The 20,624-nt window shown below is 42.1% G+C and overlaps 1 protein-coding gene and 1 long non-coding RNA gene across 2 annotated transcripts in view; both read right to left on the bottom strand.

Moving 5' to 3' along the window:
• LOC134571854 (uncharacterized) overlaps positions 1-20,624 on the bottom strand; it is a 618,817-nt gene that overhangs the window by 311,205 nt on the left and 286,988 nt on the right. The window lies entirely within an intron of this gene.
• The window catches only part of SYNGR3 (synaptogyrin 3), a 53,308-nt gene that overhangs the window by 4,240 nt on the left and 28,444 nt on the right, over positions 1-20,624 (bottom strand). The window contains exons 2-3 of the mRNA XM_063430483.1: positions 3,865-4,099; positions 765-907 (exon numbers count right to left, since the gene is read on the bottom strand). Coding sequence (XP_063286553.1) covers positions 765-907; positions 3,865-4,099 — 378 coding nt within the window. The remainder of the gene's footprint in view (positions 1-764; positions 908-3,864; positions 4,100-20,624) is intronic.

Below are 20,624 nucleotides of genomic sequence, written 5' to 3'. Positions count from 1 at the left end.
GATTGGCTGAGATCATCAATATTAATGAAAATTCATTAATACAATGAATTAATAGTGTTCATTATAGTGTTCATTAGGCAAGTTAGCGTTCCTAATGCTATAGTGTCACATTAAATTTGTTCACTATTACTCAGCGGTGGCAGACGGGTTATCTATCAAAATATGCACATTAACACAATCTCATCGTAACAAGCAGGTGGCGAAGCCAGAACCCAAACTCGGTAGGACTTCTGCTGTTTTTTGTGACCGAATCAAAATCAAAGACAAACAACACAAACACTACACAAATTCACAAATTCACAGATAAACATACAGTGACACACTACACACATTTAGGCATGCAGATTGTTCAATGACACTGATCCCCTGCTTCCTCCCCACCAAATCAATGAAAGGCCTCCTTTCCTCAGTTCATATAACATGCTTGCTGAGTAGGGGATGGCATTTTATGAATAACGTACAACCCGCAGCTACACCACTGCTGCAGGACAGACATATTTTCCTCTTCCTCTTCCGTATGGCATTTGCTCTGACACCCTCCCCCGGACATGCCGCAGGTACCAAGGGACAACGGGAAAAGCAATCCACATGAAATACTTACACATGGCTCTGTAACTAAATGTATTATGGAGTCGTATATAAACAATACCTAACAGAAATAACAGCTTTTTATATTAAACATACTCTTATTGTCTAACGTGACAATGACCAATTTGTAAACTGAATCATCCCAGATTAACACATGGCGTTAACCGTCATCTTACCCAGGAGAGAATTGAGAAAAAGGAGAAAGCAATGCCTGCTCTTGCTGCATCGGCCGCTTGGTCGACTTCTGGCACCTTTTCTGTCACTTGCCATTGGTTGGCCAAGAAGCAAAAGCATACAAACCACATGAAGGACCAGATACCTAAAAACAACAAAGAAAATAAATTTCTAACCATTTACAATAGCACATTTAGAACATCACCTGGCAGCAGAACAAGGGTTCATTATATACTTAAAAGGTTGTCTGGGAACATCACAGTTAACTTACACCATTGAATAAAACATAGAATATCATATATAACTTGTGTTAAAACTTGTATGTCATGCTCCTTTGTCTTTCAAATGTACAATAAAGATTTAGAAATTGACATCATTCACATCACAGTTCAGTCCTGGCACAGTCAAGGCACACAGGAGGAGGTGAAATAGAAACACCGTGGGAAACATTGGGGGCTGACACGTTGATGTAAATTTTTGCTGCAATTTATTAAATCAGTACGTTTTTTTTTTTCCCCATCTCTTGCTTCTTTTGCGCCCTAACCACCAGTTTTTAATATTTATCAGCAACGCAATGGATTTATCAATCTTTTCTGTTTCAATTCTCTCTTTTCCACTAATTTTGCGGTTTTCTGTAATAGAAATTCTGGCAGAAAAATTTAATTTACTACGAAAAAAAAACGGTCAGAGCTTATAACAATGATTGATCGAAATCCAAGATGGAGGCACCCAGTTCCAGGACATATTTGAAAACAGAAATGTTGATTTATGTTTCATTTTATTTTGCAGACCTCACAGTCAGGGTCTTGTTAATTTTTGGATACAAGCAAACATAATATTTAAAAACAAATCTCCTGGGAAGTGGTAGTTCATCTTTCATATCAAATGTTAGTTTTGTAAAAAAAAAAATAAAAAAAGATAAAGTTCCCCTATTAGGTTTCTGTTCCTCTTTTCAATTAGAGGATCACGGCATCAAAATCTATCTCTGTAATATTTAAAAAGGAAGTATCTTTGAAAACAGTTTAATGATGGTACCAGCGGCAGAGTAACTATAAGGGTGGGCAGAGGGAGGTATTACAGAGCATTCCAAATGCCTAGCAATCCTTTACAATTAATTGTATTTATTTACTTAAAATCATCACTGATTATTGTCCTTTCAAAATGTCTACGGTCTTATTTGCTCAACATATTGGAAATACATACAATTGGTGGAACACACGTCTGATGATTCTAGAAAATAAGACAGAATGGCATAGTATAATACTGTTTAGTATAGATATATATGAAAAAAATAAAGCAATATTACTCACAAGCCCAGAGCCAAATCAGCATATGGCTCTCATGGGAAGCTTCCCATGAGAGCCATATGCTAATTTGGCTCTGGGCTTGTGAGTAATATTGCTTTATTTTTTTCATATATATCTATACTAAACAGTATTATACTATGCCATTCTGTCTTATTTTCTAGAATCATCAGACGTGTGTTCCACCAATTGTATGTATTTCCAATATTTTCTGTATAAGTGGTATAAGGGGTTCCCACTTGGTGGTCTGTAGCCATTTCTTGGCTACCACACGTATTTTACTACTGTATATTCACTTGCTTACTCCTTTTTATTTGCTCAACAACGAGTTGTGGTATGCTGACATGGTTTTTGTAAAATTGAGTCTTGCCAGTGTTTGTCACTGTTTGCATACTTTGTCTGTGGGGGTGTCGTTGTGTGCATTTACCTACCACGTATAATAACAGTGGATATTTTGGCTTATTTTCTTTCATCACTCTCTCCTCAGAAAAAAAATACCGGTTTTTGAATTGCTGCAATGCTGGTACCGGCCAGACAGCATCAAATACCAGTTGTGCTGGTTAAATATCGACCAGGTGGAAACCTTAACTTGAAATCTTTTAACCCCTTGACCAAACTTCTGGAATAAAAGGGAATCATGACATGTCACACATGTCATGTGTCCTTAAGGGGTTAAAGCTGTTTGTTAAAGGACCACTATAGTGCCAGGAAAACATACTAGATTTCCTGGCACTATAGTGCCCTGAGGGTGCCCGCACCCTCAGGGACCCCCTCCCGCCGGGCCCTGGAGAGAGGAAGGGGTTAAAATCTTACCTGGGTGGGGAGCTTTCCTCCTCCTCTCCTCCTTCCTCGCGACGCCATCGGCTGAATGCGCATGCGTGGCAGGAGCCGCGCGCGCATTCAGCCGGTCTCATAGGAAAGCATTTACAATGCTTTCCTATGGACGCTGGCGTCTTCTCACTGTGATTTTCACAGTGAGAAGCACGCAAGCGCCTCTAGCGGCTGTCAATGAGACAGCTACTAGAGGCTCTGGAGGCTGGATTAACCCTCAGTATAAACATAGCAGTTTCTCTGAAATTGCTATGTTTATAAAAAAAAAAGGGTTAACCCTAGCTGGACCAGGCACCCAGACCACTTCATTAAGCTGAAGTGGTCTGGGTGCCTATAGTGGTCCTTTAACTCACCACAACGGTGGTTTAGTTAGTCATCCCCAGAGGGCACATGCAAGGTAATCTTCTGTAATAAATTTTCCTTCGATATACCCAGCAGTGAATTCTACATACCACACTAACATTGCTTAAGAAGTCAATCGGCCTTTTAAAAGCTCTTGAAAAAAACCTCTGCAGGAGGGGGTGTCATTCACACAGCGTCTCAGCATCTGAACATGTCCCTACAGGGACCGTATGCTTCTAAATGCCTCTTACACACATCACAGCTCGGAGTCTAGGCTGCATTTATTACAGCATAATACTTAATTATCCCATATGTTAAATAAAGCAGAATGTAAACAGCGAACGTAGAAAGTCTGAGTCATAGACAGACCAAGCAATGTGTTTTTAAAGGGGAACTGTGACTTCCCAGGATTTTAAATATTTTGTTTACTTATCATCTATATTTAACAAATGTGTGTTCGTGAGGGTGAAAAATACAATTAAGTGTAAAAATATACACTATTTTATTTACCTCTGTTCTGGGACTGGGTGCCTCCATCTTGGCTCCCTGTCAATCATTGTGATAAACTCGCCCTGTTTGTGTGTCACTTTACATAGTAAGTGGAGGGGGTGGAAAAACTACAGACCTGAGAAGCCCATGTCCAGCAGAACCGCTCGTTTTCTATCCTTCACGCTGCTGATCTGTGGAAAGTAAATATCCAAAAAGAGGAAAAATACGCAGGCGAAGAAGGCAATGAGGCCGATAGATATGGCGTAGTTGCAGGCTCCATCATTACTGTTGTAGATGCAGTGTATCTCAGGGGTTCTAATATTAATATACCCTTCATTTATAATGGATCCAAACACCACAATCGAGAACACCTGGAAGGGAAAAATAGCACCCTATTAATGTTGTTAAAATATATATATATATATATTTTTTTCTTACAGCATATAAGGCATTTCATTGTATCATAATGTTAATAATTCTGTTACAGAATTCAAGGAACACATAGTTACATAGCTGAAAATAGACTTTTTCCATCAAGTTCAGCCTTCCTCACATATGTTTTTGCTGTTGATCCAAAAGAAGGCAAAAAACCTAGTCTGAAGCGCTTCCAATTTTGCAACAAACTAGGAAAAAATTCCTTCTTGACCCCAAAATAGCAGTCAGATGTCTCCTTGGATCAAGCAGCTATTACCCCACCAATTAGAAATGATATCCCTGTATGTTATGTTTTTGCAAGTATTTATCCAATTGCAATTTAAACATCTGTATAGACTCTGACAAAACCACCTCTTCAGGCAGAGAATTCCATATCCTTATTGCTCTTACTGTAAAAAACCTTTTCTTTGCCTTAGATGAAATCTCCTTTCTTCCATTCTAAATGCATATCCTTATGTCCTGTGTATAGCCCTGTTTAAATATCTTTGATTGAATTCATAACAATTTAATCATTAAAATCTAAAAGACATATAGAGAACTCATTAAAGAAAAAGAAACTCATATACAGTACTGTATCCTGTAGAACTAAAATTAATGATATCTCGTCGTATTGCGGTGACACTTGTCACGTTTCACTCTAAGGAGCTTCTTTAGGCGTCTAGAGTGACCCTTTAACCCGCGCCTCCCCCCACCCCCTCCTTATATATTTGCCAGACCTTCCTGGTTCTAAAAGTAGAGGAATAAACAGGGACATTCCGTTTGTTTCCATAGTGATTGCTTAGCATTAAACCCAAGCCACAAAGCCTTATCTTTACAAGGTTAAGATAAATCAATCTGACTTACATGTTTTGTTCATTGATAATAATGGGAACTGTAACTAAAATTGGGAAATTTTAAACCACAATAAATTCAAGGGGATTTTTTTTTTATTATTTTGGTAAATATAAAATTTTATTTACCACATGCCAAAATTTGTAACAAACCACAAGTCAGCTGCTTCAACATCAGGGGAACGTTATATCGACTGTCTTTTTTACTCTCAAACTTTCTCTGTCTGTTCATAAATTAAACTAAAGTGAGATGTGCCAGTTTCCTCAAAGAGTTATCACTAACGTGTGAAATCATACCACCCAAACATTGGCGTCCCGAGAAGCAGGACATCGCTGATAGAGGGGTAAGAGGGGTGGAACAGTGATATGATTGCAGCACTGGCTTCACCCAAAAAGGGTTGTTCCTCCCGTAAAGATTGACAGATCAGCCTGGTGTGAATGCACCCCAGGCTGCCTGCCAATCAAACACGCCAGCTCACCGAGGGCAGGAAATTCAGGGAGCACTGAATACATCTAATGATGTACCCATGCTACACTATTTGGGGACAGTTCCCCATTGTCCCCATAAGCAGAACACCAGTGAACAAAGTCAGGATGGCGGGAGAGGACCCCCAAAAAATGATGGGATACTGTGTGTGGTGTGGTGGTGAGCTTAGCACAATATGGCCATATGGTGGAGCTGACTCCCCATATTTGTTTGCTGAGAGAGGTGATTTTATTTTTAAGTAGCCTTATAGAATTTAAAACTATATCTGTGTGTTCCTTAATCTGTAGTCTGGAAATTGGGACTGTCCTGACAAAATCGGGATTGTTGGAAGGCATGTGAATTGCTAGAAATCCAAAGAGCAATCAAAGTGAATTTCAAATTTTAGGCGAAAATAGCCGTATTAGAAAAAAAATGTCAGCTATGTTTCCAGTTGGTCAATTTTGGTCTAAAATTTGAAAACCATGTTGAATTCTTGTCAATTTACACTTTAATTAATAACTCTGTTCCTGACTTCCAGTCACCAGTCACTAGCAGTGCTGCATGTAAGTAAAAAAAAAAAATTAAAAGGAAATAAGTCAAACTAAAGTTACCGTAATAGGATATAATCTTGAGAGATATTTAACATTAATTGACGAGAGGTTTTACATTAAAGGGACACTATAGTCACCTGAACAACTTTAGCTTAATGAAGCAGTTTTGGTGTATAGAACATGCCCCATGCAGCCTCACTGCTCAATTCTCTGCCATTTAGGAGTTAAATCCCGTTTGTTTATGAACCCTAGTCACACCTCCCTACATGTGACTTGCACAGCCTTCCATAAACACTTCCTGTAAAGAGAGCCCTATTTAGGCTTTCTTTATTGCAAGTTCTGTTTAATTAAGATTTTCTTATCCCCTGCTATGTTAATAGCTTGCTAGACCCTGCAAGAGCCTCCTGTATGTGATTAAAGTTCAATTTAGAGACTGAGATACAATTATTTAAGGTAAATTACATCTGTTTGAAAGTGAAACCAGTTTTTTTTTCATGCAGGCTCTGTCAATCATAGCCAGGGGAGGTGGGGCTACAGCTACATAAACAGAAACAAAGTGATTTAACTCCTAAATGACAGTGAATTGAGCAGTGAAATTGCAGGGGAATGATCTATACACTAAAACTGCTTTATTTAGCTAAAGTAATTTAGGTGACTATAGTGTTCCTTTAATTGACGTTTCTCATAGAACACCCATTACCCCATTTAGTCTTTTTAGACTTTTCTGGAAATGTATGCTTGGCCCTGGGTACACAGATGGTATACGGTTTTTATAGTGGTTACAAGGTAGGGAGTTGGATATAACTGCACGACAGTGGACATGTGTCAGCGCAGAATTTCCTGGGTAACGAGGAGCTGGCTGAGCAAGGCAAGAAGGTTCAATTTACTAACGAGTCTGAGCCGGTGTCTGCTTTTCACACAATCATTTCTGTCACAGAAGGTGACTATGAATGGATCTATATATATTCTAGAAACTTCTCACCTCAGTTAAAAAAAAAAAACAGCCTCCGTTCTTTTTCCAGGGCAGGGGGAAGACAGTCCTATTTTAAGAAACAGAAATATTGGCACATTTTCCATATTCCTTCAGGTTTTTTTTTTTTAAAAAGCCTATTAAAACAAACAATTATTTGCATACATTTATGTCTCTTGCTGAAATGTTCCACTGGCTTATCTGTCATTTTAGAGAGAACACGCAATCAGTGCGCATGTCTGATGTCAATTTAACCCCTTAAGAGTCAGTGATGAAATGACTACTAATCGTAACACAGCAGAATTTAAAGATCCTATCAAAATGGAATATCATGCTGTGGGGAAGAGGGTATATAGCTGCAAAAGCTAAATAGGAAGGTGTGGTGGAATCTCGGTAAAAATAAATTTAGTAGGCCGAGATTACCACGTGGCATGTGTACGTGCATATGCTGACGTATCGATCAGTTGGTTGCACGAGGCAAGATACGATCAGTAGTGTACGGAGCATGTGCAAGAATACAGGATATAGTATTCCCCTCCTCCATTGTGCTGGACAAGCCATGCGGTCAAACAGGAAGTTAATTCTTATTTGTGTTGATTGGTTAAGAGAATGTGCGGGTGGAGCTTAATATGGGAGGAGTTATATGCCTATATAAGGAGCCTGCACTATTGTCCGGGGCTCAGAACTTGTGGTATTTTGGTGACGCTAGTCCCTCTGAGTCCCGATCGGTGATCCAATAAAGAATCTCTTCCTTCCTGAAGAAACCTGTGTCCATCTCTCTGTGCTTGGCTTCCGTCAGTTTCTCCGGTATCATTTGGTGCATTGGCCGGGAAGCTCATCGTTCAACGGTAGCTGAGAGGCAGAGGCGTGAGACGGTCTATCTTTGCCCACGTTCTCTACGGCTGCACCCCTGAACTTCTGCGTGGACCTCCCTTCGTCTCGGCGCCACTGGTCTGTTGTCCAGGAGATCATCGGCCTCTACGTGAGAAGTGCTGGGGTGTCCCCGTCGATGAGTGTGAACTCAGGTTCAGGAACGAGGAGGTAAGACAACTGCTGTTTTAGACGGCAGGACCCACTAGGGGTATACCGATTGTGCGGTAGGCCCAAAGGGGTTTTGAATCTGTGTATCTGCCCCCTCTGTCGGAGGGAAGGAGCGAAGGCGCACCGCTCGATCGAACGCTCTTTAGTCAGACCGTTTGATTTGGTTAGTCAGGCGGGGTCCTGGTGTAAATAGCCCTAGCCGGACACCGGTGTCTTGTCTAGACTAGCGTTCTAGGGTGTATATTACGTTCGCTAGATCGGAGGGACCGGGAGACTAAGCGGCGCCTGTGTAAATTCGGTTCGCTAGTTCTCATCCTATCTGGGCTAAGTGGGAAGGCGTGTAAATTTGGAACCCACTAGACTTTTGATAGTGCGACTAAGAGGCGCCTGTGTAAATTCGGTTCTCTAGCTCGCTATATATGTGGTGATTGGGCAGTGTGGCTAACCAAAACGGGTGTATATAGTTTTAGGTAGTCCATTCAAGGTACTGGCCAATAGTTTAGTTGGGAATTGTAAATGTGTTAACGATTGTTTTAGTAAAGTGTATATCTTGTTAGATAGCGCAAGCTCAGCCGTCTAGCGAGAGTGTTAATAGTGTGTTGCTGTATTATAGTGCACGGTACCATAACCCTGTATATTTACTGACACTGTATATAAGTACTAATCATTGTTGTCCATTGCATGTTTAACACCATAACCACTAATAATTGTATTGTGACCTTAACTTGTGCTTTGACCCATGCTAACCGTACTGTAACCGCTATTTGTAAAAGACGATGTTACTGGGGTGTGTTATAGACGGGTAATTCGTATATAGAGAATTATAGCGTGGGTGACTGTATAGTTACGCCAAAGGGCATAATATTGATTATATAGTGACTGGTGTAACAGCTGTGTGTGTACGGGAATTCCCTGAGTGTTTATTGTTATTGTGTACGTTTCACTTGGTAACCGTACCACGTGGTGCTGTTGCCAGAGGAAACGGGTGTGACTGTTGAATAGTACGCGTGTATAGTATTCGTTGTCGACGACGTTCCATTGTTAAGTATGGGTGCGTCGCAGTCAACGATTCCGGATCCCTTAGGTTGTATGGTGAAGAATTTTAAAAAGGGATTCAAAACTTGTGATTTTGGGGTTAAGATGTCTCCTGTGCGTTTAGTTACTTTGTGCACTAGGGAGTGGCCTACTTTGGTTGCGGCATGGCCGCCACGTGGCAGTTTGGATCTAACTCTGGTACAGCGCTTACACGTGGCTGTATCAGGTAGGCCTGAACTTTACGGCCAGTTTCCTTATATTGACTGTTGGAGACAGGCCGTAAATGACTCGCCAAAATGGCTCCAGACATGCCACGAGGAGCAGTGTCGCCTCATGGTAGCTAGGACTTGTTCGTCCACTAGGACTGGTGTTAGGCCCATTTTGGACACGCCCCCTGAGTCCGAGATCCCTTTGCCACCCCCTTACTTTCCGTTAAGAAGAAGTGACGCAAACGCAGGAAGTCCTGCAGCCCTCCCCTCATTACCCCCATCCACTTCCGCTTCCTCCTCCAGTACAGGATCCACCCCCCCTCGTACTAAATCTCCCCTTCCGGAACCAGAACCCACCCCCATTAGAAACGAATATCCTGATTTGGCGCCACTTCAGACTTCCGGTCAAGCTTCATCTAGCTCGGCTCGAAGTGTTTTATTTACGACCTTTTCCCAAAACCAACCTTCCACATCCCCATACCCTATCTCTCCCCGACCGGAACCCATGACTGACGCCTCTCTACGTAGCCCCATCCAAACCCGACAGTTGACTGGTGCCCAACAATTAAAGCACTATCAGATGCCTCTTCGTCTGAATCCCGGGTCAGCTTATATCGATGCCGCAGGTCAAATGGCACACGCTGACCCAGTCTTCGTATATGTCCCATTTACCACAACCGATCTTTTAAACTGGAAGACCCATAATTCCTCGTATACTGAGAAACCACAAGCTATGACTGATCTGTTCACCTCAATAGTACAGACGCATAATCCGACATGGGCTGATTGCCAGCAGTTACTAATGACTTTATTTAACAATGAGGAAAGGACAAGAATAAATCAAGCAGCCATAAAAGCACTAGAGGATAGAGCCCGTGTTTTGAACCAAGCTAATCCAGCAGCATGGGCCGCAACACATTATCCCAACACTGATCCCGATTGGAACGTAAATGGTGCTGATATGGTTCAACTCAGAGCCTATAGAGACGCTATAATTGCTGGCATGAAAGCAGGAGGAAAGAAAGCCATTAACATGTCGAAGACAGTTGAGGTGATCCAGAAAAGCGATGAAGCGCCCAGTGTCTTTTATGACCGATTATTGGAGGCATACCGCTTGTATACCCCCTTTAATCCGGAAGACGCAGACAATTCCCGAATGGTTAACTCCGCCTTTGTCAGCCAAGCATACGGAGATATTAAGCGCAAGCTACAAAAGTTAGAAGGGTTTGCAGGTATGTCCATCACCCAACTAATGGAGGTAGCAAATAAGGTCTATATGAACAGGGATACAGAAAGTAAGAAAGAGGAAGAGCGCAAGATGCGTAAAAAGGCTGATATGCTAGCGGTAGCGATCGCAGGCGTAGATAAACGGGGACCATATAGAGGCAATAATAGATGGAGTAGGGAGCCTTTGAGTAGGGATCAATGCGCGTATTGCAAGGAAGAAGGGCATTGGAGGAACGAATGTCCGCAAAGAGAGCAGTACGAGAGAGACCAACCCAGGGCAGGCTACGGAAACTTTAGAGGCAGAGCGAGAGGTAGAGGAGGCCCCGGAGGGAGTAATGGTTATAGAGGGAGTAATGGGAACAGAGGAAGTGTTAGGGAAGACAGGTATATTCCAGCAGCGCAGAGGTCCCGCGATAGAGAAGGTAGGGACTTTGTAGGATTGGCTGACACGGTCATGGAGGACTATTGATACCGACCGGGCTCCATCCCCCTTGGTCGAGCGGAGCCTATGGTCGATGTATCAATAGGGGGAAAAAGGAGTGCGTTCATGATCGACACTGGTGCTGAACATTCAGTGGTGACTAATCTAGTTGCTCCTCCATCTGGAAGGACTATTACTGTGATAGGAGCAACTGGAAGAAGTGCTGAAAAAACGGTTCTTAAAAGTCGACTCTGTACATTGGGAGGCCACGTAGTAAAACACCAATTCCTTTATATGCCTGAATGTCCAGTCCAATTGCTGGGACGTGATATGCTATCAAAATTACAAGCGCAGATTACGTTCCTACCAAATGGAACAACATCCTTAAAGTTTAATGGACCTTCAGGTATTATGACTTTATCCGTACCAAAGGAAGAAGAGTGGCGACTTTATACAGTGTTGACTAGCCAAAACCCTAGGAGTGATGAGACATTGTTTAACATACCAGGAGTTTGGGCAGAGAACAACCCACCAGGATTGGCCCGCAATATTCCACCTATAAAAATTGAACTGAAACTTGGGGTTTATCCAGTGAGCCTAAGACAATACCACATCCCACAGAAGGCTAAGAAGAACATCCAATCCTATCTGGATAAGTTCATACGGTATGGTATCCTAAAATTCTGTACTTCCCCCTGGAACACCCCATTGCTGCCTGTTCAAAAGCCCGGTACAGATGAGTATCGACCTGTGCAGGACTTGAGAGCAGTCAATGATGCGGTTGTTAGTATACATCCAGTTGTACCCAATCCATATAACCTGCTTGCTTTAATTCCGGGCGGGGCTACTTACTTCACAGTCTTAGATCTCAAAGATGCCTTCTTTTGCCTCCGAATTGCCGCAGAAAGCCAATGTATTTTCGCTTTCCAATGGGAGAACGCTGTAACGGGCTCAAAACGCCAAATGACTTGGACAAGACTGCCCCAAGGGTTTAAAAATTCACCTACCCTATTTGGTTCAGCTCTAAGTCAAGATCTACTGGATTTCGAGTCTATCCCAGGAGAATGTGTATTGTTACAATATGTAGATGACTTGTTGATAGCAGCAGTTACAAAAGAAAAATGTCAGCAAGCAACGCACGATCTACTACATATTCTCTGGAAGGCAGGATACAAGGTGTCCAGGAAGAAGGCTCAGTTGTGTTTGCCAACTGTCAAGTATCTGGGATTCCATATCTCTGAAGGTCAAAGGATTATGGGGCCAGAGAGAAAAGAGGCTGTCTGCCAAATACCAATACCCAAGAATAGAAGACAAGTGCGAGAATTCTTGGGGGCAGCAGGCTTCTGTAGGATATGGATTCCCAGCTATGCTATACTGGCAAAACCTCTGTACGCAGCCATCAAAGGTACAGAGCACGACCCCTTCTTATGGACCCAAGAACAGCAAACGGCATTTGAAGATGTGAAGAAGGCTTTGATGAGTGCCCCAGCATTAGGTCTACCTGATCACACACGACCATTCTACTTATATGTACACGAGCAAAGAAGAATGGCTGTGGGAGTATTGACACAGTACTTGGGATCATGGCAAAGACCTGTTGCCTACATGTCTAAGCAACTGGATGCAGTGGCCAGCGGACTTCCACCTTGTCTAAGAGCCGTAGCTGCAGCCGCCCTGCTAGTAGCTGAAGCCGATAAACTCACTCTGGGTCAAGAACTTTATGTACGAGTCCCACATGCAGTACAGACGTTGTTGGATTACAAAGGAAATCATTGGTTTAGTAACAGCCGTATGACCAAGTATCAAGCAATGTTGTGTGAAAACCCAAGAGTGCATTTAGAGACTGTAAACACCTTAAATCCAGCTACCCTTTTGCCGCAACCTACTGAAAGTCAACATGATTGTTTGGAAGTAATGGATGAAGTATTTTCAAGTAGACCAGATCTTCGTGATTTTCCCATCCAGAACCCCGATGTTCAATATTATACCGACGGCAGTAGTTATGTGAAAGAAGGGATCCGCTATGCAGGATATGCAGTAACAACAATAGACAAGGTGATAGAAGCTCGGCCACTGGCGAAAGGAACATCAGCACAAAAGGCAGAATTAATAGCACTAACACGAGCGTTACAATTGGCTGAAGGTTTAAGAGTGAATATCTATACGGACTCTAAGTATGCGTTCTTAACCACTCATGCCCACGGAGCTTTGTATAAAGAAAGAGGACTACTGAATTCAGAAGGCAAAGAAATCAAATACGCAGCCGAAATCCTACAACTATTGGAAGCAGTGTGGGAGCCGAAAGAAGTCGGTATCATACATTGTCGAGCGCATCTGAGAGGAGATGGTGATGTAACCAAGGGAAATCGGATGGCAGATAGTGCAGCTAAGCGTGCTGCTGAATCAGGAAGACAGGAGTATGTGGGGCATATAGCTGCTCTTATACCAACTCCACTGTCCCAATGGACTCCAGTTTATACAGCTCAAGAAGAGGAGTGGTTAAAGACTGAACCGGGAAAGTATTTGGAGAACAAGTGGTATCAGCTAGAAGATGGAAGAATAGTCATACCAGCATCACTAGCGGTAGAAATTGTCCAAAATTATCACAACGGGACACATTCTGGGAGAGACAGTACTGAAGAATCTCTCAGGAAACATTTCTACATACCAAGATTGTCCAACTTGACTCAGGCCATTGTACGCAGATGTGTAACGTGTGCTAAGAATAATGCAAGACAAGGACCAGTAAAGCCACCAGGAGTCCAGTTTATGGGGGGACTCCCCATGTCCGATCTACAAATAGACTTTACAGTAATGCCTAAATCGGGTGGACATCGTTACCTGTTGGTAATTGTGTGCACCTATTCAGGCTGGGTAGAAGCATGTCCTACTCGTACAGAGAAAGCAGGAGAAGTTGTAAGATTCCTGCTACGAGAAATAATACCCCGATATGGACTACCCTGTTCTATAGGATCGGACAATGGTCCAGCTTTTGTTCACCAGTGCCTACAACAACTGACTCATATGCTTGGTATAAAGTGGAGGCTTCATACTGCATATAGACCCCAGAGTTCTGGTAAGGTAGAGAGAATGAATAGAACTATTAAGAACCAGTTGGCTAAAATGTGTCAGGAAACCCAACTTAAGTGGAACGTTCTCTTACCCATAGCTCTATTGCGAATCCGCAGTACCCCTACCAGAAGGATGGGCCTCTCTCCTTTTGAAATTATGTATGGGCGACCACCTCCCGTACTTGGTAACTTAAGGGGGGATTTGAGTCAGTTGGGAGAAGGAATTACCCGGCAGCAGGTTGTAGAGTTGGGTAAGACTATGGAGGAGGTACAGAAATGGGTACAAGATAGATTACCTGTGAATATGTATCCCCCTGTTCATAGTTATCATCCAGGAGACCAAGTGTGGATTAAAGAGTGGAATAATGTACCGTTAGGGCCCAAGTGGAGAGGTCCTTATGTTGTTCTTTTGTCTACCCCTACAGCGATAAAAGTAGCCGAAGTAACTCCGTGGATACATCACTCCAGGGTTAAACCAGCAGCAGTCGATTCTTGGCAAGTTACAGCAGATCCAGAGAATCCCTGCAAGATCCGGTTGAAACGCACTACTCAGTCGGAGTAACGAGGAATTATTGTGGATTACAAATTTTATTGTTACAGGTGTGAGTGAGAAGGCCATAATAAAGCCTGTCCGCTTACCAACACATAGTGTATAAACCAGGAAAGTCTCGAAGGGACACCTGTGAAGACGAGCAGAACTCCATTCCCTGCAGCCCTCACATCCTGGAAGCTGAGGTTCCATCGCACGGACGAAGACTGAGGATGACGGCGAAAGATGTGCTTTTGATTGTGTTTATTTACATGTGTTTTTATATTCAGGAAGGTAGAGGTACCGACACTCCTAGCTGTGAGGTATGCATTAAGACTACGAGAACAGGTAACCATATTTCCCAAACCCTAATTTGGCATTCACAATACGAATGTAAAGGAGAGGTATCAAGATGTAGATACCTAAATATAGACTATAGTGTGTGCCATTTAGGAGTAGGAGAACCTAAGTGCTTCAGTCCAGAGTATCAACCTCGTACAATTTGGTTGACTCTCAGGAATGGAGATCCTCAGGGGACCCTAATTAATAAGACGGTGTTAGAATCCGTATATTCTTCGGGTGTTCTGCTATTTGATGCATGTAAGGCGATATCAAGTGGTAGAAAACCGTGGAATGTATGTGGGGATCTTAGATGGGAGAGGACGTATGGGTCTAATGATAAATATATTTGTCCCAGTAGTAAAAATAAATATGTAAGTCCTAGATGCCCAAATAAAGACTATAACTTTTGCCCATATTGGTCTTGTGTGGGGTGGGCGACTTGGGGACAGACAGTAGATAAAGACATGATAGTGACTAAGTTGCCGACTAGCCCTTATTGTAAGTCTATGGAATGCAACCCAGTCCATATACTTATTAATAACCCCGACAAGTTCCTAGATAAGTATGGAAATTTATTTGGGTTTCAGATATACGGGACGGGTTTAGATCCTGGGTATTATTGTTTATAGGAATAGAGACTGATACGGTATCCTCCCAGACTCATCAAGTATACCATTCCTTTTATGAAGAGATGAGTATAGATAATAAGATCCCCCATAACGCTAAAAACCTGTTCATTGACCTAGCTGAAAGTATTGCCGATAGTCTTAATGTTACCAACTGCTATGTGTGTGGAGGTACTAACATGGGAGACCAATGGCCTTGGGAAGCAAAGGAGGTAATGTCCGGTTCTGAGGCAGTTGACCAACTAATATCTACACAAGCCGATTATCATTTGAGTGTTAGAGGTAAATCTGAGTGGAGATTAAAGACCTCCATCATAGGTTATGTTTGCATAGCAAGGAAAGGAATAATGTATAATACTTCTGTAGGAGAATTAACTTGTCTAGGGCAAAAAGCTTATGATGATGATACTAAGAATACAACTTGGTGGTCGGCTTCAAATGTCTCAGAACCATCTAACCCGTTTGCTAGATATGCCAGTTTAAAGGATGTGTGGTTTGATTTATCCATCACATCTACCTGGAGAGCCCCAGCAAATTTGTACTGGATCTGTGGTAAGAAAGCCTATTCGGAGTTGCCACAGGACTGGGAAGGGGCATGTGTGTTGGGTATGCTCAAACCATCCTTCTTCTTGTTACCGATTGAAACAGGTGAGACTTTAGGTGTTAAAGTGTATGATGTGAATCATAGGAAGAAAAGGGGACCCTTAGAGATAGGCACCTGGGAAGATAATGAATGGCCTCCCCAGCGTATCATAGATTATTATGGGCCAGCCACGTGGGCAGAAGATGGTACCTTTGGTTATAGAACCCCTATTTATATGCTCAACCGCATTATAAGATTACAGGCGGTGGTTGAGATTATCACTAATGAAACATCACAAGCGCTCAATCTCCTAGTGAAACATAATACCAGGATGAGGACAGCAGTATACCAGAATAGATTAGCCTTGGATTACCTTTTGGCAGTAGAGGGAGGTGTATGTGGGAAGTTTAACCTAAGCAATTGCTGTCTTCAAATAGATGACGAAGGGCAAGCAATAGCTGAGCTTACTAGCCATATGGTTAAACTAGCGCATGTGCCTACTCAGGTATGGAAAGGGTACAATCCAAGTAGTTGGTTTGGTAGCTGGTATGAGTGGTTTGGAGGGCTTAAGGCAGTGGTAGGTGGAGTCCTACTGATTTTACTGTTGTGTCTACTCCTACCGTGTCTTATACCCTTAGTAGTTAGGTCTGTGCAAAGCCTGATAGGAAGTATAGCAGAGAGGAAGGCTGCTGCACAGATAATGGCGATATATAAGTATAAGGCTCTAGATCAAGGAGAACCAATGCAGGAAGATGAGTGTTAAAAGATTCACATCATAAGATAAGTCTGGTCTGGTTCAAGGTAACTTGCGGTGTAAGCAAAACTAAGGTTATGTGATGCCTCAAGTAATTGTAAAATATCAAGAGGCATCAAAGGGGGGAATGTGGTGGAATCTCGGTAAAAATAAATTTAGTAGGCCGAGATTACCACGTGGCATGTGTACGTGCATATGCTGACGTATCGATCAGTTGGTTGCACGAGGCAAGATACGATCAGTAGTGTACGGAGCATGTGCAAGAATACAGGATATAGTATTCCCCTCCTCCATTGTGCTGGACAAGCCATGCGGTCAAACAGGAAGTTAATTCTTATTTGTGTTGATTGGTTAAGAGAATGTGCGGGTGGAGCTTAATATGGGAGGAGTTATATGCCTATATAAGGAGCCTGCACTATTGTCCGGGGCTCAGAACTTGTGGTATTTTGGTGACGCTAGTCCCTCTGAGTCCCGATCGGTGATCCAATAAAGAATCTCTTCCTTCCTGAAGAAACCTGTGTCCATCTCTCTGTGCTTGGCTTCCGTCAGTTTCTCCGGTATCAAAGGAGCTATGTTACATTGCTGCCAGCCTCCCCATGTTTGTCTTATTTAGAGTTTATAAGTATGTAGGGGCAGCACCCCTTCCTGTCTCATCAGAGAAATTTGCCTTTTAGCTGATACCAGCAAGGTGATTTGTGACATGTCTCATTAGAGATGTTTACACTTTGTCTGATACCAGCAAAGTTTATTGTATGTGTAGAAGCCCTATAAAGGGTTAAATGTGAAAGGGTTTATAAAATACCCCTTCCTGTCTTATTGGAGATTCTTGGCTGATATCAGCATTTCTAATGGCTAGAGTAGGACTCACCTATTGAGGCTTGCCTTGACGTGGCAGGTGAGCTTTTATATTCAAATGGCCATTGGAATAAAACTAAAGAGCCTCCATTTTGTTTAAATGTACATGGGGATTTAGGCCAGAGCGCAGGTAACGTTCTCTTTGTTCTTACTATGCATTTTAAGCTGTTGGATACTAAGCTACTGCTGCTGTAAGCGCGGTGCTTTATCTTTGTCTTTAAATAGGAATGACATTTATTACTAGCGTCGGGTCTGTAGCAGTCAAAGTGTGATTACAGCAGAGTTTCATTAAAGTTCAAGGGTTAAGTGAATCAGCAGCGGTTCTTTTGATAGAATTCACAACGTGACTCAAAAATATGATGTTTGTTTCAGTAAAATATTAATGATTTTTTTTTTTATTGATTTACTAGGAGAATCTATCACATAACATCTGAACATTTTTAAAGGAACACTCCAAGCACTATAACAACTACAGCTTGCTGTAATAGTTATGGTACCTCCAATGTAAGCAGTTAAACCGTTTGCTAACGTCCATCGGACACCACACCGTGCGTCCATGACTGCGCTAGGTCTGGCGTTGCCTGGCTTATAGATCATTACCGGAGAGTGATCAAATTACGGATTTAGGCAATGAACTAGCACGCCACAGCAGGGCTTAGCTTCGCACCTGCTCCTAGCAGTTACAGAGAGGCAGACCCAGGTAAGCAGTCAAAATGTTAGAAAATGGCTTGACTACACACCTTGGCGTGGTGTCAGGGCACCTCTGGCACTATGAACACTACAGTGAAGTTTAGTGGTTATGGTGTTTGGAGTGTTCCTTTTAAAATTTTTTGCTTTTTACATAAAGAGGAAGAATTAGGTTTCATTTTTTAGTGCTTTTGGGGGTGTTGCAAAGCATGCTGTAAATAGATAGTTGACATGTCAGATTGGAAACAAACATCTTTTGATGTCTATTAATCAGATATATATATATATATATATATACGGTATATGAATATTTCATGCTACCCAGATGCCCCTGTAGAGTAATGGTGTTGGGTATTGTCATTTGTCTGATGTGTGGTTACGGGTTCATGCAGATATGAAATGAGCAATCCAGGCTGGAATTAATGAATTAATGCAATATTATGTGTAAATTGTAACAAAGTAAAAAAAATTTGAAAAAACTGAGAACGGACAAAAGCTTAGAGGAACTTAGTAGCTTGCCCTTCGGTAAATCACCGATCAGGCCTCAAAATAGCTTTTGTTCACCTGTGCCATTACAGAGAGAATCAGTTCCGGGGCATATCAGGCTGAACTCACCCGTAAGGGCAGTCCAGAATCGATATGTCGGCAAGATCTCTCTGTACGAGAGATACAGCAACCCCAGACCATCGTTTCGGCCATCGTCAGTGAGGTGTAGCTCATACCCATCTAGGAACAGTGAGCACAGGGTCCACATTTGCGTTACTTGTTTAACTTGGTTAGAGTGTACCTGTCTCGGTATATACAATGTTTACGCCTTTTTTTTGTTTTTGTTTTTTTGGTGGTTTATATCCTTGTGAAATGTCTAGGTACTCTTGACTGTTACGGTCAGCATTACACAAATGCAGAATAAAAAAAAATACATCAAATTGTATTTCCTCATTGGGCCAGCAGAATTGGTAACCAATGAGTTACTTGTATAATAAAAGATATGCACCTTGACCAAATTGTGCAAGTTACGCAATGCAGCTAATTATGAAGGCTCAAAGCTAAAAAGAATAAACGTTGTGTTGGTGATTGGAGTGCAGTGTTTTTGCACGATACACTTTCAGTTTTGATTTTATAAAACATTTGCAGAACTAACGAGACAAACATAGCATGCATGAATCAACAATCTGAAACCTGAACGCCCACTGTGAACAAACTAGTCCAGCTACCTCTCTTTTTCTATTCCTCTTAAATTACCTCCAAATACAGCCCTTTGCACTCTTTCTGACAATTACTTGTAGCTGTATGTCGCAATACAGTATGAAAATAAAATGTACAAATCACATTCCAGGTATTTTATTGGATCCAGTAAAATGGAGAGGTGTCAGTATTATGTGGTGAGGTGGGGATACTTGCCACATGTCCCTATTTAGGAAGGACAGTCCCTATTTTGGACCCAAATCCCTCTGTCCCTCTTTCCTATCCTAATGTCCCTCTTTTCTAGGAGCTCCATATTGTTGGTGTGTCTTTGTGTATAACAGAGCTCCACAGCAATCATACTCCCAATAATCTGTCTTTAAACTACAATAAACGTGTTTAGAAATCAGTCTGTGTAAATAAGATACACTGTTATTGCTCTAAATAACATTTAGCTACAAAAATTGTCTAGTATGTCAACTAGAATTTGTCAGAACAGTCCGTCGCTGGCCACACTCACACTCACGCCACTAAAATGAAAGTGTCCCTCACTGTCTATTTGTAATGTTGGGAGATGTGTAGTACCCTCATGGTTAGTGCTATCCTAAGGAGATACATGTCCATCTTGGGACACCCTGGCAAGTGGAGCGCAGTATACTGTCTGCCCCCCATAAAACGTGCAATGTAAATTTGATTTAATATATTGCTAAATCTGATATATTTTGTATAGAAATAAATGCTATGTGGCCTGGTGGCGGAGTACATGGTCTGCACCTCAAGCTGGTGAGACCGATATTACTCCACATTGGTTCTGGTGCTGATTTAGTGACGTAGAGTGCATTATTATGGCCTGCACCAGCTGGAGCTGCTGTGGGTTCTACCAATAAGGATTCATTATTAATTCCCGCTCGTCAACCAGAAAAGGTTGCCCCCTCCAGATCCTCGGGGAACTTAGCCGCCTCTCTCAAAAAGGTGAGCAAATAATAGTGGGTAATTTTTTTTTTAAATTATCTGAATTTAAAAAAAATGTCACCACACTTATCAAACACAGCCAACCCACACATTACAAACATCTCTCAAAA

Source organism: Pelobates fuscus, chromosome 8 (assembly GCF_036172605.1).
Source record: "Pelobates fuscus isolate aPelFus1 chromosome 8, aPelFus1.pri, whole genome shotgun sequence".
In the NCBI taxonomy this organism is placed as follows: domain Eukaryota; kingdom Metazoa; phylum Chordata; class Amphibia; order Anura; family Pelobatidae; genus Pelobates; species Pelobates fuscus.
The sequence above is the reverse complement of the archived record's forward strand: the minus strand, read 5'-3'. Positions and strand labels throughout refer to the sequence as shown.